At 52.4% G+C, this 26449-nt stretch overlaps 1 protein-coding gene across 1 annotated transcript in view; it reads left to right on the forward strand.

Moving 5' to 3' along the window:
* WDR3 (WD repeat domain 3) overlaps positions 1 to 26449 on the forward strand; it is a 159319-nt gene that overhangs the window by 9213 nt on the left and 123657 nt on the right. Inside the window, exons 3-11 of the mRNA XM_053705770.1 lie at positions 4839 to 5048; positions 14544 to 14662; positions 14739 to 14817; positions 15092 to 15187; positions 15540 to 15638; positions 17349 to 17450; positions 24467 to 24564; positions 24895 to 24999; positions 25530 to 25763. Coding sequence (XP_053561745.1) covers positions 4839 to 5048; positions 14544 to 14662; positions 14739 to 14817; positions 15092 to 15187; positions 15540 to 15638; positions 17349 to 17450; positions 24467 to 24564; positions 24895 to 24999; positions 25530 to 25763 — 1142 coding nt within the window. The remainder of the gene's footprint in view (positions 1 to 4838; positions 5049 to 14543; positions 14663 to 14738; positions 14818 to 15091; positions 15188 to 15539; positions 15639 to 17348; positions 17451 to 24466; positions 24565 to 24894; positions 25000 to 25529; positions 25764 to 26449) is intronic.

A 26449-nucleotide genomic window follows, 5' to 3' on the forward strand; every position in this document is an offset into this window, starting at 1 on the left:
ACCTTAATATTTACTAAGGCTATCATACCCCAGAGGCCTATTAATAGTATATTTAGGTTGTATCATTGGAGCTACTCCTTCCATTGGTTTTAAAGTGTGATTTCCCCCTCCCCCCTTTTTTTATAAATAACAATATTAATGTTATGTTTAGTCTTTGTTCTATTCCGTCTAGTGAGGGCTACAATCATATTCTTTGTATTCCTACAATGTGTTCTTAAAGAAGTGACCTTGTCCCAGTGCAGCACAGTGCGTGAGTCCATTACAGGAACTAGGGACTCTCAGGCCGGCAGCCTGAGTCTCTACCCCCCTAGTCCTTGCCTGCTTGCTGCCTTCTCTAGTTGCAAGTCCCCCACTGCCAGTGCAGTCTGTCTGTACCTGGCTCCTGCCCCCCATACATTATTACACTATCAGATAACTGAGCTCTACAGAGAGACAAAGCAAGGCTTCCTCCTAATGACTCTGCGTCCCACATCCTCTCACTCTGACTCGGCGTCCCACATCCTCTCACTCTGACTCGGCGTCCCACATCCTCTCACTCTGACTCGGCGTCCCACATCCTCACACTCTGACTCGGCGTCCCACATCCTCTCACTCTCACTCTGACTCGGCGTCCCACATCCTCTCACTCTCACTCTGACTCGGCGTCCCACATCCTCACACTCTCACTCTGACTCGGCGTCCCACATCCTCACACTCTGACTCGGCGTCCCACATCCTCACACTCTCACTCTGACTCGGCGTCCCACATCCTCACACTCTGACTCGGCGTCCCACATCCTCACACTCTGACTCGGCGTCCCACATCCTCACACTCTGACTCGGCGTCCCACATCCTCACACTCTCACTCTGACTCGGCGTCCCACATCCTCACACTCTGACTCGGCGTCCCACATCCTCACACTCTGACTCTGACTCGGCGTCCCACATCCTCACACTCTCACTCTGACTCGGCGTCCCACATCCTCACACTCTGACTCGGCGTCCCACATCCTCTCACTCTGACTCGGCGTCCCACATCCTCACACTCTGACTCGGCGTCCCACATCCTCTCACTCTCACTCTGACTCGGCGTCCCACATCCTCACACTCTGACTCGGCGTCCCACATCCTCACACTCTGACTCGGCGTCCCACATCCTCACACTCTGACTCGGCGTCCCACATCCTCTCACTCTCACTCTGACTCGGCGTCCCACATCCTCACACTCTGACTCGGCGTCCCACATCCTCACACTCTGACTCTGACTCGGCGTCCCACATCCTCACACTCTGACTCGGCGTCCCACATCCTCTCACTCTCACTCTGACTCGGCGTCCCACATCCTCTCACTCTCACTCTGACTCGGCGTCCCACATCCTCTCACTCTCACTCTGACTCGGCGTCCCACATCCTCACACTCTCACTCTGACTCGGCGTCCCACATCCTCACACTCTCACTCTGACTCGGCGTCCCACATCCTCACACTCTCACTCTGACTCGGCGTCCCACATCCTCACACTCTCACTCGGCATCCCACATCCTCACACTCTGACTCGGCGTCCCACATCCTCACACTCTGACTCGGCGTCCCACATCCTCTCACTCTCACTCGGCATCCCACATCCTCACACTCTGACTCGGCGTCCCACATCCTCACACTCTCACTCGGCATCCCACATCCTCACACTCTGACTCGGCGTCCCACATCCTCACACTCTCACTCGGCGTCCCACATCCTCACACTCTCACTCGGCGTCCCACATCCTCTCACTCTGACTCGGCGTCCCACATCCTCTCACTCTCACTCTGACTCGGCGTCCCACATCCTCTCACTCTCACTCTGACTCGGCGTCCCACATCCTCACACTCTCACTCTGACTCGGCGTCCCACATCCTCTCACTCTGACTCGGCGTCCCACATCGTCACACTCTCACTCTGACTCGGTGTCCCACATCCTCACACTCTCACTCTGACTCGGCGTCCCACATCCTCACACTCTCACTCTGACTCGGCGTCCCACATCCTCACACTCTCACTCTGACTCGGCGTCCCACATCCTCACACTCTCACTCTGACTCGGCGTCCCACATCCTCACACTCTCACTCTGACTCGGCGTCCCACATCCTCTCACTCTGACTCGGCGTCCCACATCCTCACACTCTGACTCGGCGTCCCACATCCTCACACTCTGACTCGGCGTCCCACATCCTCACACTCTGACTCGGCGTCCCACATCCTCACACTCTGACTCGGCGTCCCACATCCTCACACTCTGACTCGGCGTCCCACATCCTCACACTCTGACTCGGCGTCCCACATCCTCACACTCTGACTCGGCGTCCCACATCCTCACACTCTGACTCGGCGTCCCACATCCTCACACTCTGACTCGGCGTCCCACATCCTCACACTCTGACTCGGCGTCCCACATCCTCACACTCTGACTCGGCGTCCCACATCCTCACACTCTGACTCGGCGTCCCACATCCTCACACTCTGACTCGGCGTCCCACATCCTCACACTCTGACTCGGCGTCCCACATCCTCTCACTCTGACTCGGCGTCCCACATCCTCACACTCTGACTCGGCGTCCCACATCCTCACACTCTGACTCGGCGTCCCACATCCTCACACTCTGACTCGGCGTCCCACATCCTCACACTCTGACTCGGCGTCCCACATCCTCACACTCTGACTCGGCGTCCCACATCCTCACACTCTGACTCGGCGTCCCACATCCTCACACTCTGACTCGGCGTCCCACATCCTCACACTCTGACTCGGCGTCCCACATCCTCACACTCTGACTCGGCGTCCCACATCCTCACACTCTGACTCGGCGTCCCACATCCTCACACTCTGACTCGGCGTCCCACATCCTCACACTCTGACTCGGCGTCCCACATCCTCACACTCTCACTCGGCGTCCCACATCCTCACACTCTCACTCGGCGTCCCACATCCTCACACTCTCACTCTGACTCGGCGTCTCACATCCTCACACTCTCACTCGGCGTCCCACATCCTCACACTCTGACTCGGCGTCTCACATCCTCACACTCTCACTCGGCGTCCCACATCCTCACACTCTGACTCGGCGTCCCACATCCTCTCACTCTGACTCGGCGTCCCACATCCTCACACTCTGACTCGGCGTCCCACATCCTCACACTCTGATTCGGCGTCCCACATCCTCACACTCTGACTCGGCGTCCCACATCCTCACACTCTGACTCGGCGTCCCACATCCTCACACTCTGACTCGGCGTCCCACATCCTCACACTCTCACTCGGCGTCCCACATCCTCACACTCTCACTCGGCGTCCCACATCCTCACACTCTCACTCGGCGTCCCACATCCTCACACTCTGACTCTGACTCGGCGTCCCACATCCTCACACTCTCACTCGGCGTCCCACATCCTCACACTCTGACTCTGACTCGGCGTCCCACATCCTCACACTCTGACTCGGCGTCCCACATCCTCACACTCTCACTCGGCGTCCCACATCCTCACACTCTCACTCGGCGTCCCACATCCTCACACTCTGACTCTGACTCGGCGTCCCACATCCTCACACTCTCACTCGGCGTCCCACATCCTCACACTCTGACTCTGACTCGGCGTCCCACATCCTCACACTCTGACTCGGCGTCCCACATCCTCACACTCTCACTCGGCGTCCCACATCCTCACACTCTCACTCGGCGTCCCACATCCTCACACTCTCACTCAGCTCTGCACTGAAGCTGCCACTACCTCACACGTGCAGCTGACATGACCATCTGAACACTCGTCGCACTATACTATTGGGTACAGTTTTATCACGAGGTACGGTTAGACCCATTAGGATTTAATATAATTTTTTTTTTAAAGCAACAATATAGAGGCCAGGGGCAATGCAGGAGGCCCGGGACAGCGGAACAGTTGGGGGGGTCTGCTATAGGGAGTGACACTGTAGCAGTCAATAAGCTGCATATATCAGCAGACCTTTCTAGAGGAGTAATGTATACGTTAATCAGTGACTTTCCTGTTTTACAATAAAGATCATAACCTTATTATAGGGACAGTGTATTCAAAATGTAAACTTCCCTTACTCAAACAGATCAGGCCATTTTAAACAATTTTTCCAATTAACAACTGTTATCTAATTTGCTTAGTTTTCTTGGTATTCTTTGTTGCAAAGAATATCTAGGTAGGCTAAAGAGCAGCAATGCACTCCCGGAAGAGTAGAAGGTGATTGGGGGTGACACACACATGACTATTATCATTGGCTCACCAGATGTGCTCAACTAGCTCCCAGTAGAGAATTGCTACCCCGTCACCAAGGATAACAAGAGAATAAAATTTAATAATAGAAGTACCTTGGAATATTTGTTTGAAATGGTTTGTTCCATATGAATCATGAAAATAAAATAGTTTTTATGCATTTTATTAGTGGATTGATTTTAAACCATGTGCTAATTGTTCATTACTCTGACAAAATAGATCATTTGCATATTTATCAAAATCCTTAAAACTGAACGAGCACACATCATCTAACCCTGCCACATATCTGTCCCTAATCTGCAGTTTCTTATTTTTGATGACGCCAAAACGATAGAGATTTTGTTTACATTACAATGACAGTAACAAGTCTTCTCTCGATGCAAATCTGTATTCGCTCCTCCAAATAAAGGAAAACGTAATTCCGAGATGTTTCTGTCCCTTTAATGTCTGTTTTTTTTTTATCCTTCGTGCTGTGCTACAAAACTATTAATAAATGTGCTGGTGTTTCATGTTGTAATGCAGATTAACCCTCTCCTGCCCTCTGTATCAGCCAGAAAGCAAGTTCTCTTTTCTTTCCCTACAGGTCTTGATTCTTCAGGGCCAGAAGCAGGAGATCACTCAGACGTGCCCCTCCCCTGATGGGCTATCACTGGCGGTTGGGTATGAGGACGGGTCTATTCGGATTTATAGCCTCTTGAGTGGAGAGAGCAGCATCACATTTAATGGGCACAAGGCAGCAGTGACTGCCCTAAACTATGACCATCTCGGGGGACGATTGGTGTCAGGATCTAAGGTGACGTATAAGTGTTACCTAACTGTAGGGTGACCTATTATCCCAGAGTGTTGGTGACTTGAGAAGATGTCTTGCTGTCCTGCTGTGTATTGGCTGCAGGAAGTGTTGAGAGATATATATATATATATTGTATGTATGTGTGTATATATATATATATATATATTTGTTTTGTCCATATGAGAGATCAGTGGTTGTGTCTTTCTGCACTTTTATAAGGTGATTATAAGAGGTGTCTGATTGTCCTTCTATATATACTAGAAGGTGCATGACTTGACTGCAGAAGGTATGTGACTGTCTTGCTCTAGAGTGAATGTGCACAGGAGGTGCGTGTGACTGTCTTGCTCTAGAGTGAATGTGCACAGGAGGTGCGTGTGGCTGCCTTGCTCTTGGGTGGCTGTGCACAGGAGGTGCGTGTGGCTGTCTTGCTCTAGAGTGAATGTGCACAGGAGGTGCGTGTGACTGCCTTGCTCTGGGTGGTGTTTCACAGGAAGCGCCTGACTGCCTTGCTCTAGGATGACGGTGCGCAGGAGGCTTGTGTGACTGCCTTGCTCTGGGTGGTGTTGCGCAGGAGGCTTGTGTGACTGCCTTGCTCTGGGTGGTGTTGCGCAGGAGGCTTGTGTGACTGCCTTGCTCTGGGTGGTGTTGAACAGGAGGCTTGTGTGACTGCCTTGCTCTGGGGTGATGGTGCGCCAGGAGGCTTGTGCGACTGCCTTGCTCTGGGGTGACGGTGCGCAGGAGGTTTGTGCGACTGCCTTGCTCTGGGTGGTGTTGCGCCGGAGGCTTGTGTGACTGCCTTGCTCTGGGGTGACGGTGCGCCGGAGGCTTGTGCGACTGCCTTGCTCTGGGGTGACGGTGCGCCAGGAGGCTTTTGCGACTGTCTTGCTCTGGGGTGACGGTGCGACTGCCTTGCTCTGGGGTGACGGTGCGACTGCCTTGCTCTGGGGTGACGGTGCACCAGGAGGCTTGTGCGACTGCCTTGCTCTGGGGTGATGGTGCACCAGGAGGCTTGTTCGACTGCCTTGCTCTGGGGTGACGGTGCGCCAGGAGGCTTGTGCGACTGCCTTGCTCTGGGGTGACGGTGCGACTGCCTTGCTCTGGGGTGACGGTGCGACTGCCTTGCTCTGGGGTGACGGTGCACCAGGAGGCTTGTGCGACTGCCTTGCTCTGGGGTGATGGTGCACCAGGAGGCTTGTGCGACTGCCTTGCTCTGGGGTGACGGTGCACCAGGAGGCTTGTTCGACTGCCTTGCTCTGGGGTGACGGTGCACCAGGAGGCTTGTGCGACTGCCTTGCTCTGGGGTGACGGTGCGACTGCCTTGCTCTGGGGTGACGGTGCGCCTGTCTTGCTCTGGGGTGACGGTGCGTCAGGAGGCTTGTGCGACTGCCTTGCTCTGGGGTGACGGTGCGACTGCCTTGCTCTGGGGTGACGGTGAGCCAGGAGGCTTGTGCGACTGCCTTGCTCTGGGGTGACGGTGCGACTGCCTTGATCTGGGGTGACGGTGCGCCTGTCTTGCTCTGGGGTGACGGTGCACCAGGAGGCTTGTGCGACTGCCTTGCTTTGGGGTGACGGTGCGCAGGAGGCTTGTGCGACTGCCTTGCTCTGGGGTGACGGTGCGCCAGGAGGCTTGTGCGACTGCCTTGCTCTGGGGTGACGGTGCGCCAGGAGGCTTGTGCGACTGCCTTGCTCTGGGGTGACGGTGCACCAGGAGGCTTGTGCGACTGCCTTGCTCTGGGGTGACGGTGCGCCAGGAGGCTTGTGCGACTGCCTTGCTCTGGGGTGACGGTGCACCAGGAGGCTTGTGCGACTGCCTTGCTCTGGGGTGACGGTGCGACTGCCTTGCTCTGGGGTGACGGTGCGCCTGTCTTGCTCTGGGGTGACGGTGCGCCAGGAGGCTTGTGCGACTGCCTTGCTCTGGGGTGACGGTGCGACTGCCTTGCTCTGGGGTGACGGTGAGCCAGGAGGCTTGTGCGACTGCCTTGCTCTGGGGTGACGGTGCGACTGCCTTGCTCTGGGGTGACGGTGCGCCTGTCTTGCTCTGGGGTGACGGTGCACCAGGAGGCTTGTGCGACTGCCTTGCTTTGGGGTGACGGTGCGCAGGAGGCTTGTGCGACTGCCTTGCTCTGGGGTGACGGTGCGCCAGGAGGCTTGTGCGACTGCCTTGCTCTGGGGTGACGGTGCGACTGCCTTGCTCTGGGGTGACGGTGCGACTGCCTTGCTCTGGGGTGACGGTGCACCAGGAGGCTTGTGCGACTGCCTTGCTCTGGGGTGACGGTGCACCAGGAGGCTTGTGCGACTGCCTTGCTCTGGGGTGACGGTGCACCAGGAGGCTTGTTCGACTGCCTTGCTCTGGGGTGACGGTGCACCAGGAGGCTTGTGCGACTGCCTTGCTCTGGGGTGACGGTGCGACTGCCTTGCTCTGGGGTGACGGTGCGCCTGTCTTGCTCTGGGGTGACGGTGCGTCAGGAGGCTTGTGCGACTGCCTTGCTCTGGGGTGACGGTGCGACTGCCTTGCTCTGGGGTGACGGTGAGCCAGGAGGCTTGTGCGACTGCCTTGCTCTGGGGTGACGGTGCGACTGCCTTGCTCTGGGGTGACGGTGCGCCTGTCTTGCTCTGGGGTGACGGTGCACCAGGAGGCTTGTGCGACTGCCTTGCTTTGGGGTGACGGTGCGCAGGAGGCTTGTGCGACTGCCTTGCTCTGGGGTGACGGTGCACCAGGAGGCTTGTGCGACTGCCTTGCTCTGGGGTGACGGTGCGACTGCCTTGCTCTGGGGTGACGGTGCGACTGCCTTGCTCTGGGGTGACGGTGCACCAGGAGGCTTGTGCGACTGCCTTGCTCTGGGGTGATGGTGCACCAGGAGGCTTGTGCGACTGCCTTGCTCTGGGGTGACGGTGCACCAGGAGGCTTGTTCGACTGCCTTGCTCTGGGGTGACGGTGCGCCAGGAGGCTTGTGCGACTGCCTTGCTCTGGGGTGACGGTGCGACTGCCTTGCTCTGGGGTGACGGTGCGCCTGTCTTGCTCTGGGGTGACGGTGCGTCAGGAGGCTTGTGCGACTGCCTTGCTCTGGGGTGACGGTGCGACTGCCTTGCTCTGGGGTGACGGTGAGCCAGGAGGCTTGTGCGACTGCCTTGCTCTGGGGTGACGGTGCGACTGCCTTGCTCTGGGGTGACGGTGCGCCTGTCTTGCTCTGGGGTGACGGTGCACCAGGAGGCTTGTGCGACTGCCTTGCTTTGGGGTGACGGTGCGCAGGAGGCTTGTGCGACTGCCTTGCTCTGGGGTGACGGTGCGCCAGGAGGCTTGTGCGACTGCCTTGCTCTGGGGTGACGGTGCGACTGCCTTGCTCTGGGGTGACGGTGCGACTGCCTTGCTCTGGGGTGACGGTGCACCAGGAGGCTTGTGCGACTGCCTTGCTCTGGGGTGATGGTGCACCAGGAGGCTTGTGCGACTGCCTTGCTCTGGGGTGACGGTGCACCAGGAGGCTTGTTCGACTGCCTTGCTCTGGGGTGACGGTGCACCAGGAGGCTTGTGCGACTGCCTTGCTCTGGGGTGACGGTGCGACTGCCTTGCTCTGGGGTGACGGTGCGCCTGTCTTGCTCTGGGGTGACGGTGCGTCAGGAGGCTTGTGCGACTGCCTTGCTCTGGGGTGACGGTGCGACTGCCTTGCTCTGGGGTGACGGTGAGCCAGGAGGCTTGTGCGACTGCCTTGCTCTGGGGTGACGGTGCGACTGCCTTGCTCTGGGGTGACGGTGCGCCTGTCTTGCTCTGGGGTGACGGTGCACCAGGAGGCTTGTGCGACTGCCTTGCTTTGGGGTGACGGTGCGCAGGAGGCTTGTGCGACTGCCTTGCTCTGGGGTGACGGTGCGCCAGGAGGCTTGTGCGACTGCCTTGCTCTGGGGTGACGGTGCGACTGCCTTGCTCTGGGGTGACGGTGCGACTGCCTTGCTCTGGGGTGACGGTGCACCAGGAGGCTTGTGCGACTGCCTTGCTCTGGGGTGATGGTGCACCAGGAGGCTTGTGCGACTGCCTTGCTCTGGGGTGACGGTGCACCAGGAGGCTTGTTCGACTGCCTTGCTCTGGGGTGACGGTGCACCAGGAGGCTTGTGCGACTGCCTTGCTCTGGGGTGACGGTGCGACTGCCTTGCTCTGGGGTGACGGTGCGCCTGTCTTGCTCTGGGGTGACGGTGCGTCAGGAGGCTTGTGCGACTGCCTTGCTCTGGGGTGACGGTGCGACTGCCTTGCTCTGGGGTGACGGTGAGCCAGGAGGCTTGTGCGACTGCCTTGCTCTGGGGTGACGGTGCGACTGCCTTGCTCTGGGGTGACGGTGCGCCTGTCTTGCTCTGGGGTGACGGTGCACCAGGAGGCTTGTGCGACTGCCTTGCTTTGGGGTGACGGTGCGCAGGAGGCTTGTGCGACTGCCTTGCTCTGGGGTGACGGTGCGCCAGGAGGCTTGTGCGACTGCCTTGCTCTGGGGTGACGGTGCGACTGCCTTGCTCTGGGGTGACGGTGCGACTGCCTTGCTCTGGGGTGACGGTGCACCAGGAGGCTTGTGCGACTGCCTTGCTCTGGGGTGATGGTGCACCAGGAGGCTTGTGCGACTGCCTTGCTCTGGGGTGACGGTGCACCAGGAGGCTTGTTCGACTGCCTTGCTCTGGGGTGACGGTGCACCAGGAGGCTTGTGCGACTGCCTTGCTCTGGGGTGACGGTGCGACTGCCTTGCTCTGGGGTGACGGTGCGCCTGTCTTGCTCTGGGGTGACGGTGCGTCAGGAGGCTTGTGCGACTGCCTTGCTCTGGGGTGACGGTGCGACTGCCTTGCTCTGGGGTGACGGTGAGCCAGGAGGCTTGTGCGACTGCCTTGCTCTGGGGTGACGGTGCGACTGCCTTGCTCTGGGGTGACGGTGCGCCTGTCTTGCTCTGGGGTGACGGTGCACCAGGAGGCTTGTGCGACTGCCTTGCTTTGGGGTGACGGTGCGCAGGAGGCTTGTGCGACTGCCTTGCTCTGGGGTGACGGTGCGCCAGGAGGCTTGTGCGACTGCCTTGCTCTGGGGTGACGGTGCGACTGCCTTGCTCTGGGGTGACGGTGCGACTGCCTTGCTCTGGGGTGACGGTGCACCAGGAGGCTTGTGCGACTGCCTTGCTCTGGGGTGATGGTGCACCAGGAGGCTTGTGCGACTGCCTTGCTCTGGGGTGACGGTGCACCAGGAGGCTTGTGCGACTGCCTTGCTCTGGGGTGACGGTGCGCCAGGAGGCTTGTGCGACTGCCTTGCTCTGGGGTGACGGTGCGACTGCCTTGCTCTGGGGTGACGGTGCGCCTGTCTTGCTCTGGGGTGACGGTGCACCAGGAGGCTTGTGCGACTGCCTTGCTCTGGGGTGACGGTGCGACTGCCTTGCTCTGGGGTGACGGTGAGCCAGGAGGCTTGTGCGACTGCCTTGCTCTGGGGTGACGGTGCGACTGCCTTGCTCTGGGGTGACGGTGCGCCTGTCTTGCTCTGGGGTGACGGTGCACCAGGAGGCTTGTGCGACTGCCTTGCTTTGGGGTGACGGTGCGCAGGAGGCTTGTGCGACTGCCTTGCTCTGGGGTGACGGTGCGCCAGGAGGCTTGTGCGACTGCCTTGCTCTGGGGTGACGGTGCGACTGCCTTGCTCTGGGGTGACGGTGCGACTGCCTTGCTCTGGGGTGACGGTGCACCAGGAGGCTTGTGCGACTGCCTTGCTCTGGGGTGATGGTGCACCAGGAGGCTTGTGCGACTGCCTTGCTCTGGGGTGACGGTGCACCAGGAGGCTTGTTCGACTGCCTTGCTCTGGGGTGACGGTGCACCAGGAGGCTTGTGCGACTGCCTTGCTCTGGGGTGACGGTGCGACTGCCTTGCTCTGGGGTGACGGTGCGCCTGTCTTGCTCTGGGGTGACGGTGCGTCAGGAGGCTTGTGCGACTGCCTTGCTCTGGGGTGACGGTGCGACTGCCTTGCTCTGGGGTGACGGTGAGCCAGGAGGCTTGTGCGACTGCCTTGCTCTGGGGTGACGGTGCGACTGCCTTGCTCTGGGGTGACGGTGCGCCTGTCTTGCTCTGGGGTGACGGTGCACCAGGAGGCTTGTGCGACTGCCTTGCTTTGGGGTGACGGTGCGCAGGAGGCTTGTGCGACTGCCTTGCTCTGGGGTGACGGTGCGCCAGGAGGCTTGTGCGACTGCCTTGCTCTGGGGTGACGGTGCGACTGCCTTGCTCTGGGGTGACGGTGCGACTGTCTTGCTCTGGGGTGACGGTGCACCAGGAGGCTTGTGCGACTGCCTTGCTCTGGGGTGATGGTGCACCAGGAGGCTTGTGCGACTGCCTTGCTCTGGGGTGACGGTGCACCAGGAGGCTTGTTCGACTGCCTTGCTCTGGGGTGACGGTGCACCAGGAGGCTTGTGCGACTGCCTTGCTCTGGGGTGACGGTGCGACTGCCTTGCTCTGGGGTGACGGTGCGCCTGTCTTGCTCTGGGGTGACGGTGCGTCAGGAGGCTTGTGCGACTGCCTTGCTCTGGGGTGACGGTGCGACTGCCTTGCTCTGGGGTGACGGTGAGCCAGGAGGCTTGTGCGACTGCCTTGCTCTGGGGTGACGGTGCGACTGCCTTGCTCTGGGGTGACGGTGCGCCTGTCTTGCTCTGGGGTGACGGTGCACCAGGAGGCTTGTGCGACTGCCTTGCTTTGGGGTGACGGTGCGCAGGAGGCTTGTGCGACTGCCTTGCTCTGGGGTGACGGTGCGCCAGGAGGCTTGTGCGACTGCCTTGCTCTGGGGTGACGGTGCGACTGCCTTGCTCTGGGGTGACGGTGCGACTGCCTTGCTCTGGGGTGACGGTGCACCAGGAGGCTTGTGCGACTGCCTTGCTCTGGGGTGATGGTGCACCAGGAGGCTTGTGCGACTGCCTTGCTCTGGGGTGACGGTGCACCAGGAGGCTTGTTCGACTGCCTTGCTCTGGGGTGACGGTGCACCAGGAGGCTTGTGCGACTGCCTTGCTCTGGGGTGACGGTGCGACTGCCTTGCTCTGGGGTGACGGTGCGACTGCCTTGCTCTGGGGTGACGGTGCGCCAGGAGGCTTGTGCGACTGCCTTGCTCTGGGGTGACGGTGCACCAGGAGGCTTGTGCGACTGCCTTGCTCTGGGGTGACGGTGCGCCAGGAGGCTTGTGCGACTGCCTTGCTCTGGGGTGACGGTGCACCAGGAGGCTTGTGCGACTGCCTTGCTCTGAGGTGACGGTGCGACTGCCTTGCTCTGGGGTGACGGTGCGACTGCCTTGCTCTGGGGTGACGGTGCGCCTGTCTTGCTCTGGGGTGACGGTGCGTCAGGAGGCTTGTGCGACTGCCTTGCTCTGGGGTGACGGTGCGACTGCCTTGCTCTGGGGTGACGGTGAGCCAGGAGGCTTGTGCGACTGCCTTGCTCTGGGGTGACGGTGCGACTGCCTTGCTCTGGGGTGACGGTGCGCCTGTCTTGCTCTGGGGTGACGGTGCACCAGGAGGCTTGTGCGACTGCCTTGCTTTGGGGTGACGGTGCGCAGGAGGCTTGTGCGACTGCCTTGCTCTGGGGTGACGGTGCGCCAGGAGGCTTGTGCGACTGCCTTGCTCTGGGGTGACGGTGCGCCAGGAGGCTTGTGCGACTGCCTTGCTCTGGGGTGACGGTGCACCAGGAGGCTTGTGCGACTGCCTTGCTCTGGGGTGACGGTGCGCCAGGAGGCTTGTGCGACTGCCTTGCTCTGGGGTGACGGTGCACCAGGAGGCTTGTGCGACTGCCTTGCTCTGGGGTGACGGTGCGACTGCCTTGCTCTGGGGTGACGGTGCGCCTGTCTTGCTCTGGGGTGACGGTGCGTCAGGAGGCTTGTGCGACTGCCTTGCTCTGGGGTGACGGTGCGACTGCCTTGCTCTGGGGTGACGGTGAGCCAGGAGGCTTGTGCGACTGCCTTGCTCTGGGGTGACGGTGCGCCAGGAGGCTTGTGCGACTGCCTTGCTCTGGGGTGACGGTGCACCAGGAGGCTTGTGCGACTGCCTTGCTCTGGGGTGACGGTGCGCCAGGAGGCTTGTGCGACTGCCTTGCTCTGGGGTGATGGTGCACCAGGAGGCTTGTGCGACTGCCTTGCTCTGGGGTGACGGTGCACCAGGAGGCTTGTTCGACTGCCTTGCTCTGGGGTGACGGTGCACCAGGAGGCTTGTGCGACTGCCTTGCTCTGGGGTGACGGTGCGACTGCCTTGCTCTGGGGTGACGGTGCGCCTGTCTTGCTCTGGGGTGACGGTGCGTCAGGAGGCTTGTGCGACTGCCTTGCTCTGGGGTGACGGTGCGACTGCCTTGCTCTGGGGTGACGGTGAGCCAGGAGGCTTGTGCGACTGCCTTGCTCTGGGGTGACGGTGCGACTGCCTTGCTCTGGGGTGACGGTGCGCCTGTCTTGCTCTGGGGTGACGGTGCACCAGGAGGCTTGTGCGACTGCCTTGCTTTGGGGTGACGGTGCGCAGGAGGCTTGTGCGACTGCCTTGCTCTGGGGTGACGGTGCGCCAGGAGGCTTGTGCGACTGCCTTGCTCTGGGGTGACGGTGCGCCAGGAGGCTTGTGCGACTGCCTTGCTCTGGGGTGACGGTGCACCAGGAGGCTTGTGCGACTGCCTTGCTCTGGGGTGACGGTGCGCCAGGAGGCTTGTGCGACTGCCTTGCTCTGGGGTGACGGTGCACCAGGAGGCTTGTGCGACTGCCTTGCTCTGGGGTGACGGTGCACCAGGAGGCTTGTGCGACTGCCTTGCTTTGGGGTGACGGTGCACCAGGAGGCTTGTGCGACTGCCTTGCTTTGGGGTGACGGTGCACAGGAGGCTTGTGCGACTGCCTTGCTCTGGGGTGACGGTGCGCCAGGAGGCTTGTGCGACTGCCTTGCTCTGGGGTGACGGTGCGCCAGGAGGCTTGTGCGACTGCCTTGCTCTGGGGTGACGGTGCACCAGGAGGCTTGTGCGACTGCCTTGCTCTGGGGTGACGGTGCGCCAGGAGGCTTGTGCGACTGCCTTGCTCTGGGGTGACGGTGCACCAGGAGGCTTGTGCGACTGCCTTGCTCTGGGGTGACGGTGCGCCAGGAGGCTTGTGCGACTGCCTTGCTCTGGGGTGACGGTGCACCAGGAGGCTTGTGCGACTGCCTTGCTTTGGGGTGACGGTGCACCAGGAGGCTTGTGCGACTGCCTTGCTTTGGGGTGACGGTGCACCAGGAGGCTTGTGCGACTGCCTTGCTTTGGGGTGACGGTGCACAGGAGGCTTGTGCGACTGCCTTGCTCTGGGGTGACGGTGCACCAGGAGGCTTGTGCGACTGCCTTGCTCTGGGGTGACGGTGCGCCAGGAGGCTTGTGCGACTGCCTTGCTCTGGGGTGACGGTGCACCAGGAGGCTTGTGCGACTGTCCTTGTGATGGTGGCTAGAGAAGGGATGCTGCGAGTGTTACTTGAGACGCATTTATGTTAAGCAAGAGTCTAACTTATGTCTTAATAAGATCCGTAACTTTCACAGGACACTGATGTAATTGTCTGGGACGTCATAAACGAGAGCGGCTTATACAGGCTAAAAGGTCATAAAGATGCCATCACACAAGCTCTCTTCCTCAAGGAGAGGAATCTTCTGGTCACCAGGTAACTACGTTCTGCTTGTCCTGCATTCTATGGTGCACATGAAACAGGAGCTCATTCTCTCTTTCCTCCCGGTCAGTGGTAAAGACACCCTGGTGAAGTGGTGGGATCTGGACACACAGCACTGCTTCCAGACCATGGTTGGGCACCGTACAGAGGTACAATGTCTATAAAATGTGCACAACATTCAGATCTGTGCTCTATGCTCTTGTTATAAAGTAAGGTTGTCCGTGGCCCTAATACTTCATCCTGACAGAATAAACACATAAGTATTTCTTGTGCAAGTATTAAAGCAGTGGTACTGTGCTTGGTTACATTTCTCATTTCTTTGTATGAATAAGAAGAGGTGACCCTGTACAGTACAATAACTGAAAACCCCAATATTACAATGGCTGCAGGGGACCTCATAGTGCTTTCTCACTCCCATCACAGGTTTGGGGTTTGACGCTACTCTCAGAGGAAACGCGGATCCTGACTGGGTCAGCTGATAGCGAGCTAAGAGCCTGGAACATCTCGTACATTAAGGAGGTAATTTACCTGCTTCTCTTGCATGCGCCTGACCTCTTGTAGATAATCATCTGTAAACAGAACATCCATTTTCTATGTACCCTCCTGAAATCAAACCTTCAGGTAGCTGAGAAGCATTTGCACTAAATCTGCTTTGTATTGTTTTCCATAAGCTTTCAAATCAGTGCTATGTAAAGCTTTATGCAGCAGCACCAAGTAGCATGTACTGCTCAACTATTAAGTTTTCTAAATGTCAGAACAGTTGTTTGTTTTTGTGCCTGCAAGTGTATGTAGGTAAGTTTAATCTACGCATCTAAATACGTAATACCAAAGCTGCGTATGACCCATTCCTGACTGTTACTCTGTTGTACAGAAAGAAGAATCTGAAGAGCCGCAGACAAAAAAATCTAAAGGTCCCTTGAAATCGCTGTCGGATGAAGGACTAGAGGAGGTGGAGGAGAGTACAGAGGAGGTAATGCCAGGAGATCCTTAGGGCCTCATTATCAAAAACCCACCGGCATGAGCAGAAATCACACACACTTAGTTTTGTTTTTTCTCCTGTGATCCTGTTATGTAAAGAACCAGCGTTGCTTTATAATTCTGTGAGATCCAGGAACCAACAGTAAAGAGAATAATTAAATACAAGAGGCAAAAAAACTCATTCTAAATGAAATGATTCTGTTTAGCTGTGACTGTCATTTGCGCATTGTAATATTTGACTTATACAGACTTGTTTTGCTCTGGTCTGTATTGCTGTGTTACAGAGTTATGTGGGATATTTCTTGTTTCCTAATTTGATATTGTTTGTGCATATTTGTATTTTTTTTATAGAACTGTTTAATTATTGTGTTTGTTTTTTTAAAGAACCTGATTGGCTTCTATCTCTTAAATAGACTGCAGCAGGATGGTTATCCTATGATTTAGTGTCGCTATTGGCACGAAACGCGTAGGGTGTCAATACCGAGGTGCTAAACTTGTGATTGATCAATATAAGTTATATTTTACATATATTATTATTTATTTTTTATGACGTTACTGTGCTGCAGATTTTTGGACTTGATTGGCTGCTTACAGTGTTCACCTTGTGTTTGCGGTGACATTTGGAACAGAAGATGGGGATCTGGGAGCAGCTGTGTTTTTCACTTGATGCAAAAAAAAACTTTCCACAAAATATTGTAGCTGTAAATGAGGGATTATATTAAAGGGACATAAATGTAAAATTAAAATGCTCTGTTTATAGCATTTTATTATGGCACTATTGCCTGCATATAAATGATTAGAGCAGGAGTGCAGTCCTGGGAGCTAGCTGATCACATCTGGTGAGTCAATGACAAGAGGCACATGTGTAGCCACCAATCAGTACTAGCTCTGTTATGTATTGCTTCTCCTGAGTCTACCTAAGTATGTTTTTCAAGAAAGGATGCCAAGAGGATGAAGTAACTCGCAATGTTGCTTCATCCTTATTGAGAGTGGGCTCTCCAGTTACTAGCTATTTATATGGAATATTACAATAATGTTTAACAGCACAGGTTCCTCCCGCTTTTTATGAATGCCAGTGTCATGTGATCATCCCTGGCAAATTATACCAATGTGTGTGCCCTGCAGCCCTAGATCTAGTGAGCTTCTCTGTTTCATTCAGCTTTTGTGCCCCATTTATTTATTTTTAGTTGTTTTTATTTCCTATTTTTATAATTATTCTGCAATTTAATTCTATATTAACATTTGCAGACTTGAACCTTCTAAATGAAATTCAGAGGCACCCAGATGTTATGTAGCGGTGGGATTGACAAGGAGCCGCATTACTTCACACTTGTACTAAAGATAACAACTCATAATAACATTAGGGGATAATAACATTTTTAGTTACAAATAACAAGTGTAGAACTTGCTAATATCTGTTTCTGTGCTAAGACCAGATGTGGTCCAGGAGCCTGGTCTGATTATACATTACACTATTCTGTATCATTTTAATACCTTTGTTGTTGTTGCTTATGCTGAAAAGTTAAGTTTTAGTCTGTAGGGTGTGCACAAAAGTAACCGTTGTGTTTATGTACATGTGTGCGCTAAACTTTCACTCCGGGGGTCAGTTTAATAATATAAACTCCTCCTAGGATAAAAGTGCTGCTTAAGGTTCTTATATGTGGCCCTTTGAGCCAGATAATTCTCTTGTTTGCTTCTCTAGCGCATCCTGAAATGTCAGCGCTTTGGATCCATCATGCGAGAAGGGCGGGACAGGGTAGTGTCACTGGGGACTGACCGGTCGAGGAGGTTTCTGGCCTGTCATGTAAGTATATCATTTCCTTCCCTATGAAATGTGCAAATGTACCTTTTCTCCAACATAGGTGTGTCCGGTCCACGGCGTCATCCTTACTTGTGGGATATTCTCTTCCCCAACAGGAAATGGCAAAGAGCCCAGCAAAGCTGGTCACATGATCCCTCCTAGGCTCCGCCTACCCCAGTCATTCTCTTTGCCGTTGTACAGGCAACATCTCCACGGAGATGGCTTAGAGTTTTTTAGTGTTTAACTGTAGTTTTTATTATTCAATCAAGAGTTTGTTATTTTGAAATAGTGCTGGTATGTACTATTTACTCAGAAACAGAAAAGAGATGAAGATTTCTGTTTGTATGAGGAAAATGATTTTAGCAACCGTCACTAAAATCCATGGCTGTTCCACACAGGACTGTTGAGAGCAATTAACTTCAGTTGGGGGAACAGTGAGCAGTCTCTTGCTGCTTGAGGTATGACACATTCTAACAAGACGATGTAATGCTGGAAGCTGTCATTTTCCCTATGGGATCCGGTAAGCCATGTTTATTAAGATAGTAAATAAGGGCTTCACAAGGGCTTATTAAGACTGTAGACTTTTTCTGGGCTAAATCGATTCATTATTAACACATATTTAGCCTTGAGGAATCATTTATTCTGGGTATTTTGATATGATTATATCGGCAGGCACTGTTTTTGACACCTTATTCTTTAGGGGCTTTCCCTAATCATAGTCAGAGCCTCATTTTCGCGCCGGTATGGCGCACTTGTTTTTGAGGACAGCATGGCATGCAGCTGCATGTGTGTGGAGCTCTGATACATAGAAAAGTCTTTCTGAAGGCATCATTTGGTATCGTATTCCCCTTTGGGCTTGGTTGGGTCTCAGCAAAGCAGATTCCAGGGACTGTAAAGGGGTTAAATATAAAAACGGCTCCGGTTCCGTTATTTTAAGGGTTAAAGCTTCCAAATTTGGTGTGCAATACTTTTAAGGCTTTAAGACACTGTGGTGAAATTTTGGTGAATTTTGAACAATTCCTTCATACTTTTTCGCAATTGCAGTAATAAAGTGTGTTTAGTTTAAAATTTAAAGTGACAGTAACGGTTTTATTTTAAAACGTTTTTTGTGCTTTGTTATCAAGTTTATGCCTGTTTAACATGTCTGAACTACCAGATAGATTGTGTTCTGACTGTGGGGAAACCAAGGTTCCTTCTCATTTAACTATATGTATTTTATGTCATAAAAAAATTTAGTAAAAATGATGCCCAAGATGATTCCTCAAGTGAGGGGAGTAAGCATGGTACTGCATCATCCCCTCCTTCGTCTACACCAGTCTTGCCCATACAGGAGGCCCCTAGTACATCTAGTGAGCCAATACTCCTTACTATGCAACATTTAACGGCTGTAATGGATAATTCTATCAAAAACATTTTAGCCAATATGCCCACTTATCAGTGAAAGCGCGAATGCTCTGTTTTAGAAAATTCTGTAGAGCATGAGAACGCTGATGATATGGTTTCTGAAGGGCCCCTACACCAGTCTGAGGGGGCCAGGGAGGTTTTGTCTGAGGGAGAAATTTCAGATTCAGGAAACATTTCTCAACAAGCTGAACCTGATGTGATTACTTTTAAATTTAAGTTGGAACATCTCCGCGCTCTGCTTAAGGAGGTGTTATCCAATTTGGATGATTGTGATTATCTGGTCATTCCAGAACCACTATGTAAAATGGAAAAGTTCTTAGAGGCCCCGGGGCCCCCCGAAGCTTTTCCTATATCCAAGCGGGTGGCGTACATTGTTAGTAAAAAATGAGACAGGCCCGGTATACCTTTAGTACCTCCCCCCATATTTATAAAATTGTTTTCCTATAGTCGACCCCAGAAAGGACTGATGGCAGACAGTCCCCAAGGTCGAGGGGGCGGTTTCTACTCTACACAAGCGCGCCACTATACCCATAGAAGATAGTTGTGCTTTCCAAGATCCTATGGATAAAAAATTAGAAGGTCTGCTAAAGATGTTTGTTCAGCAAGGTTCCCTTCTACAACCAATTGCATGCATTGTCCCTGTCACTGCAGCCGCGTGTTTCTAGTTTGATGAGCTAGGAAAGGCGATTATTAGTAATTCTTCTTCTTATGAGGAGATTATGGACAGAATTCGTGCTCTTAAATTGGCTAATTCTTTCACCCTAGACGCCACCTTGCAATTGGCTAGGTTAGCGGCGAAAAAATTCTGGGTTTGCTATTGTGGCGCAGAGCGCTTTGGTTAAAATCTTGGGCAGCGGATGCGTCTTCCAAGAACAAATTGCTTGACATTCCTTTCAAGGGGAAAACACTCTTTGGCCCTGACTTGAAAGAGATTATCTCTGATATCACTGGGGGCAAGGGCCACGCCCTTCCTCAGGATAGGTCTTTTCAAGACCAAAAATAAACCTAAGTTTCGTCCCTTTCGCAGAAACGGATCAGCCCCAAGGGCTACGTCCTCTAAGCAGGAAGGTAATACTTCTCAAGCCAATCCAGCCTGGAGACCTATGCAAGGCTGGAACAAAGGAAAGCAGGCCAGGAAACCTGCCACTGCTACAAGACAGCATGAAATGCGGGCCCCCGATCCGGGACCGGATCTGGTGGGGGGCAGACTCTCTCTCTTCGCTCAGGCTGGGGCAAGAGATGTTCTGGATCCTTGGGCGCTAGAAATAGTCTCCCAAGGTTATTCTCTGGAGTTCAAGGGGCTTCCTCCAAGGGGGAGGTTCCACAGGTCTCAGTTGTCTTCAGACCATATAAGAAGACAGGCATTCTTGCATTGGGTAGAAGACCTGCTAAAAATGGGAGTGATTCATCCTGTTCCATTAGGAGAACAGGGGATGGGGTTCTACTCCAATCTGTTCATAGTTCCCAAAAAAGAGGGAACGTTCAGACCAATCTTAGATCTCAAGATCTTGAACAAGTTTCTCAAGGTTCCATCGTTCAAGATGGAAACCATTCGAACACTCCTTCCTTCCATCCAGGAAGGTCAATTCATGACCAAGGTGGATTTCAAGGATGCGTATCTACATATTCCTATCCACAAGGAACATCATCGGTTCCTAAGGTTTGAATTCCTGGACAAGCATTTCCAGTTCGTGGCGTTTTCTTTCGGATCAGCCACTGCTCCTAGGATTTTCTCATAGGTACTAGGGTCCCTTCTGGCGGTGCTAAGACCAAGGGGCATTGCTGTAGTACCTTACTTGGACGACATTCTGATTCGAGCGTCGTCCCTTCCTCAAGTAAAGGCTCACACGGACATTGTCCTGGCCTTTCTCAGATCTCACGGATGGAAAGTGAACGTGGAAAAGAGTTCTCTATCTCCGTCAACGAGGGTTCCCTTCTTGGGAACTATAATAGACTCCTTAGAAATGAGGATTTTTCTGACAGAAGCCAGAAAAACAAAACTTCTAGACTCTTGTCGGATACTTCATTCCGTTCCTCTTCCTTCCATAGCGCAGTGCATGGAAGTGATAGGTTTGATGGTAGCGGCAATGGACATAGTTCCTTTTGTGCGCATTCATCTAAGACCATTACAACTGTTCATGCTCAGTCAGTGGAATGGGGACTATTCAGACTTGTCTCCGAAGATACAAGTAAATCAGAGGACCAGAGACTCATTCCGTTGGTGGCTGTCCCTGGACAACCTGTCACAAGGGATGACCTTCCGCAGACCAGAGTGGGTCATTGTCACGACCGACGCCAGTCTGATGGGCTGGGGCGCGGTCTGGGGATCCCTGAAAGCTCAGGGTCTTTGGTCTCGGGTAGAATCTCTTCTACCGATAATTATTCTGGAACTGAGAGCGATATTCAATGCTCTCAAAGCTTGGCCTCAGCTAGCGAGGGCCAAGTTCATACATCAACCATCAGGGGGGAACAAGGAGTTCCCTAGCGATGGAAGAAGTGACCAAAATCATTCTATGGGCGGAGTCTCACTCCTGCCACCTGTCTGCTATCCACATCCCAGGAGTGGAAAATTGCGAAGCGGATTTTCTGAGTCGTCAGACATTGCATCCGGGGGAGTGGGAACTCCATCCGGAAATCTTTGCCCAAGTCACTCAACCGTGGGGCATTCCAGACATGGATCTGATGGCCTCTCGTCAGAACTTCAGAGTTCCTTACTACGGGTACAGATCCAGGGATCCCAAGGCGGCTCTAGTGGATGCACTAGTAGCACCTTGGACCTTCAAACTAGCTTATGTGTTCCCGCCGTTTCCTCTCATCCCCAGGCTGGTAGCCAGGATCAATCAGGAGAGGGCGTCGGTGATTTTGATAGCTCCTGCGTGGCCACGCAGGACTTGGTATGCAGATCTGGTGAATATGTCATCGGCTCCACCATGGAGGCTACCTTTGAGACGAGACCTTCTTGTTCTAGGTCCGTTCGACCCACTCCAGCTGACTGCTTGGAGATTGAACGCTTGATCTTATCAAAGCGAGGGTTCTCAGATTCTGTTATTAATACTCTTGTTCAGGCCTGAAAGCCTGTAACCAGAAAAATTACCACATAATTTGGTATATCTGTTGGTGTGAATCTGCAGGATTCCCTTGGGACAAGGTTAAGATTCCTAAGAGTCTATCCTTCCTTCGAGAAGGATTGGAAAAAGGATTATCTGCAAGTTCCTTGATGGAACAGATTTCTGCCTTGTCTGTGTTACTTCACAAAAAGCTGGCAGCTGTGCCAGATGTTCTAGCCTTTGTTCAGGCTCTGGTTAGAATCAAGCCTGTTTACAAAATTTTGACTCCTCCTTGGAGTCTCAACCTAGTTCTTTAGGGGGTTCCGTTGGAACCCTTACATTCCGTTGATATTAAGTTATTATCTTGGAAAGTTTTGTTTTTGGTTGCAATTTCTTCTGCTAGAAGAGCTTCAGAATTATCTGCTCTGCAGTGTTCTTCTCCTTATCTGGTGTTCCATGCAGATAAGGTGGTTTTGCGTACTAAACCTGGTTTTCTTCCAAAAGTTGTTTCTAACAAAAACATTAACCAGGAGATAGTTGTGCCTTCTTTGTGTCCTAATCCAGTTTCAAAGAAGGAACGTTTGTTGCACAACTTGGATGTAGTTCGTGCTCTCAAATTTTACTTAGCAGCTACTAAGGATTTCAGACAAACTTTGTCTTTGTTTGTTGTTTATTCTGGTAAACGGAGAGGTAAAAAAGCAACTTCTACCTCTCTCTCCTTCTGGATTAAAAGCATTATCCGATTGGCTTATGAGACTGCCGGACGGCAGCCTCCTGAAAGAATCACAGCTCACTCCACTAGGGCTGTGGCTTCACCATGGGCCTTCAAGAACGAGGCTTCTGTTGATCAGATATGTAAGGCAGCGACTTGGTCTTCACTGCACACTTTTTCTAAATTTTACAAATTTGATACTTTTGCTTCTTCTGAGGCTATTTTTGGGAGAAAGGTTTTGCAAGCCGTGGTGCCTTCCATTTAGGTGACCTGATTTGCTCCCTCCCTTCATCCGTGTCCTAAAGCTTTGGTATTGGTTCCCACAAGTAAGGATGACGCCGTGGACCGGACACACCTATGTTGGAGAAAACAGAATTTATGTTTACCTGATAAATTACTTTCTCCAACGGTGTGTCCGGTCCACGGCCCGCCCTGGTTTTTTTTTAATCAGGTCTGATAATTTATTTTCTTTAACTACAGTCACCACGGTAACATATGGTTTCTCCTATGCAAATATTCCTCCTTAACGTCGGTCGAATGACTGGGGTAGGCGGAGCCTAGGAGGGATCATGTGACCAGCTTTGCTGGGCTCTTTGCCATTTCCTGTTGGGGAAGAGAATATCCCACAAGTAAGGATGACGCCGTGGACCGGACACACCGTTGGAGAAAGTAATTTATCAGGTAAACATAAATTCTGTTTTTTGTTGCACTGTATATAGGACAATGGGCGCTATTCACAGATGCTCACGAGGTTGCTAAGGACTTTGTTGTAAAAGTAAGATCACGTCTTAAAATCATTGAGAATCACCTGGATTTTCTACAGATTTCTTAGAGGGCGTCATATAGTTCTGTGAGATGCTCAGCACACGATATCTCACTTATGATACGAGAACCTATTACTGTCAATTACAGCTGAGCACACGATATCTCACTTATGATACGAGAACCTATTACTGTCAGTTACAGCTGAAACTGTGAATATTTGTATGTCTGTAATTACTTGATAGACCTAAAGGTATCTCATTGGGGCCTCAGACATGAACAAGGGTCTGATCAAAAACTATATCCAGTAAAGAGGGCGCTAATCAGCAAAGAGTACTCTGTCTAAACAAATATACACAAATTATAAAACACACAAATAACTGATAAAATAGGTGGAAAACTCACTGAAGGGGACATCTTCCCAACTTTCAAGAATATGCACAAAGTTAATCTACTTCTCACAAAGGGCTAATGTCTCCAGATAACAAAAAGTGTTCCTTATTGGCAAAACGAAACACAGTCTCTTAGTACACGATGTGTATAGATTCACAGTCTTAAATAAACTCCAGTGCGGCTGTGCTCTCACAATTTGCTGATTAGCGCCCTCTTTACTGGATATAGTTTTTGATTGTCATTAAGGGGAAAGGTATTTTTGAGAGTGGCTTAAGAGTAAAGTTTTTTTGCATTTTTTCTAATGAACAAGGGTCTGGCCTTGGTGTTCTACTGTTAGTAGAGAGTGCATGTTTTTTTGTTTTTTTGTTGTTGTTTTTTTTGGGGGGGGGATTCTCACCATTATTCTAATTTGCTTCATCTGTATCGCTTTAAAAGCATTTTAGTGATCCCTTTTACACTGGAGCGTGTTATGTGCGTCACAAGGTGAATAGGCACGAGATAAATGCTGTTCTGTTGATTATAATGGAGAGTCACTCACAGCTTGCGGGTACAAATCTCTTTTAATCAGTTTGATTGTGCCCCCTAGAGAGCGGTCTGCCTACTACCGCAGTACCCCCCTGACACGTTCCCACTGAATATGTTATACATGTGCGTACTTTCTCACCCAGGGCTGTACTAACCAACCCCCTCTCTCCTTGCAGGGTACCGACTCGGTGCTCGAGGTCTTTTGTGCCCTGAATGAGGAGGAGATCAGCAAACGGATGGAGAAAAAGCTGAAAAGAGCAAAGAAAAAAGCCAAGTGAGTGTGCTTGTGTGAGAGTTGGACCTTTTGTAGATAAACGCATGAAACAAGCAGTGGCTCTGCTGTATGTGGCTTGGGGTGAGACCGGCTGGTGGCACAGTGGGAGTAATCTTGTGTATGGGGCAATTCTGGGTGTTGTTTTACCGGTGGGAGGTTGCTATTGGGGTCTTATTGTAGAGAGGGCAAGGAGCGGGCTTGATCTGTGGACATTGGTGTCCGGTCAGTAGACTTATCACTCCTGGGAGGAGAGCAAGGTCTGGGGTGAGGTAGTGAGTGAACTTCTGTATTAGACTTTCAGCTGTTTTAGTAAAAAGATTTGTTACCCAGACAGAAAACTGCAGAAGGAGAGGAAGGTGAGGAGCCGGAGGTAGAAAGGAGCCTACAGGATGAGATCCAGAGACTCGGCAACGTCAAAGCTTCCTCCAAAATCAAGTAAGGATCTGAGTCATCGTCACAAACTATACACTTGTAAAGCTACAAACCCAAGTGTGAGCGTGACGCTACTTTACTCAGCAGTTTATTACTACAGCTGAGTGAGAAATTAGTTCAGATAGAGCATGTGATTTAAACAACTGTCCAATTAAATTTGTTTTGTTCTTTTGGCATCCTTTGTTGAAAAGGATACCTAGGTAGGCACAGGAGCTGCTGATTGGTGGCTGCACATATTTGCTTCATTTTATTGGCTCACCTAGTGTGTTCATCTAGCTCCCAGCAGTTCATTGCTGCTTCTTCAGCAAGAGAATGAAGCTAATTAGATAATAGAAGTTAATTGGAAAGTTGTATAAAATTGTATTCTCTGAATCATGAAAGAAAATGTTGGGTTTCATGTCCCTTTAATGAGCTACATGATATAAGTTATTGGAGTAGAATCCCAGGCTGTTTGCATTATCCTGAGAATGAATTACACCTATGCGCCTGGCTTGGTTATAATGACGGCTTAATTTCTCATATTCTTCTTGCAGGTCCTTTGACCTTCTTGTGTGTCCCAAGGGGGAGCTGAAAGTTGTGGTGTTGCTTCAGAACAACAGCGTAGAGTGCTACTCCTTGCAGACGTCTCTAGCTGGTCCCTCAGAGTGCACCAAGGGCTCTCGGGTCACTCTTGGCGGGCACCGTAGCGATGTGCGGACGCTGGCTTTTAGCTCTGACAATATTGCCGTACTGTCTGCGTCTGCTGAGACGGTCAAAATCTGGAACAGGTAGGTTAATCGTGTTTTCTGTGCAAACCTCTTCTTATGATGGAAAACTCTTATCAAAGGGACAGTATACACCAATGTTCATATGACTGCATGTAATAGACACTACTGTAAAGAGGAATATGCAGATACTGATCTAAACAGACAGTTAAGCTTTTAAAAACGTACTTAGAAGCTCCCAGTTTAACACTATTGATGAGGTTAGGCTGGGACGGGGCTGGGAAAGCAGGAAGAGCAGACACTCCCCCCTCCCCTGCAGATGAAGACAGATTACTCAAACAGGAGCCGCAGGAATCTGTAGACATCAGTATACATCTAAAACGTTGGGGCTTGGTTAGGAGTCTGAAAATCAGCACAATGTTATTTATAAATAAGCAGAACTATACATTGTTACAAAAACACTTCCAGATAGGCTATGTAAATGTATCATCTACAAAACATGTATGCAGTGAAAAATATATTGTACATCGCCCCTTTAAGAAATGATTGTGAGCCAGCCAGTACACTTATGTTAGATGGGTTTTTGTCCCCTGTAATTAATTTAGCCGTTCTATTCCACATAGTTGATACTGCAGTATACTTGCTCTCTGGTTGATGTTAACATTCTACAGCTGTGGGGATTGGCATCTCAACACGTATGAAAACAAAAAGTATATTTATTCATCCCTGGAGCATTTATATTTAGAATA

This window comes from Bombina bombina, chromosome 3, assembly GCF_027579735.1.
Source record: "Bombina bombina isolate aBomBom1 chromosome 3, aBomBom1.pri, whole genome shotgun sequence".
NCBI classification, from domain to species: domain Eukaryota; kingdom Metazoa; phylum Chordata; class Amphibia; order Anura; family Bombinatoridae; genus Bombina; species Bombina bombina.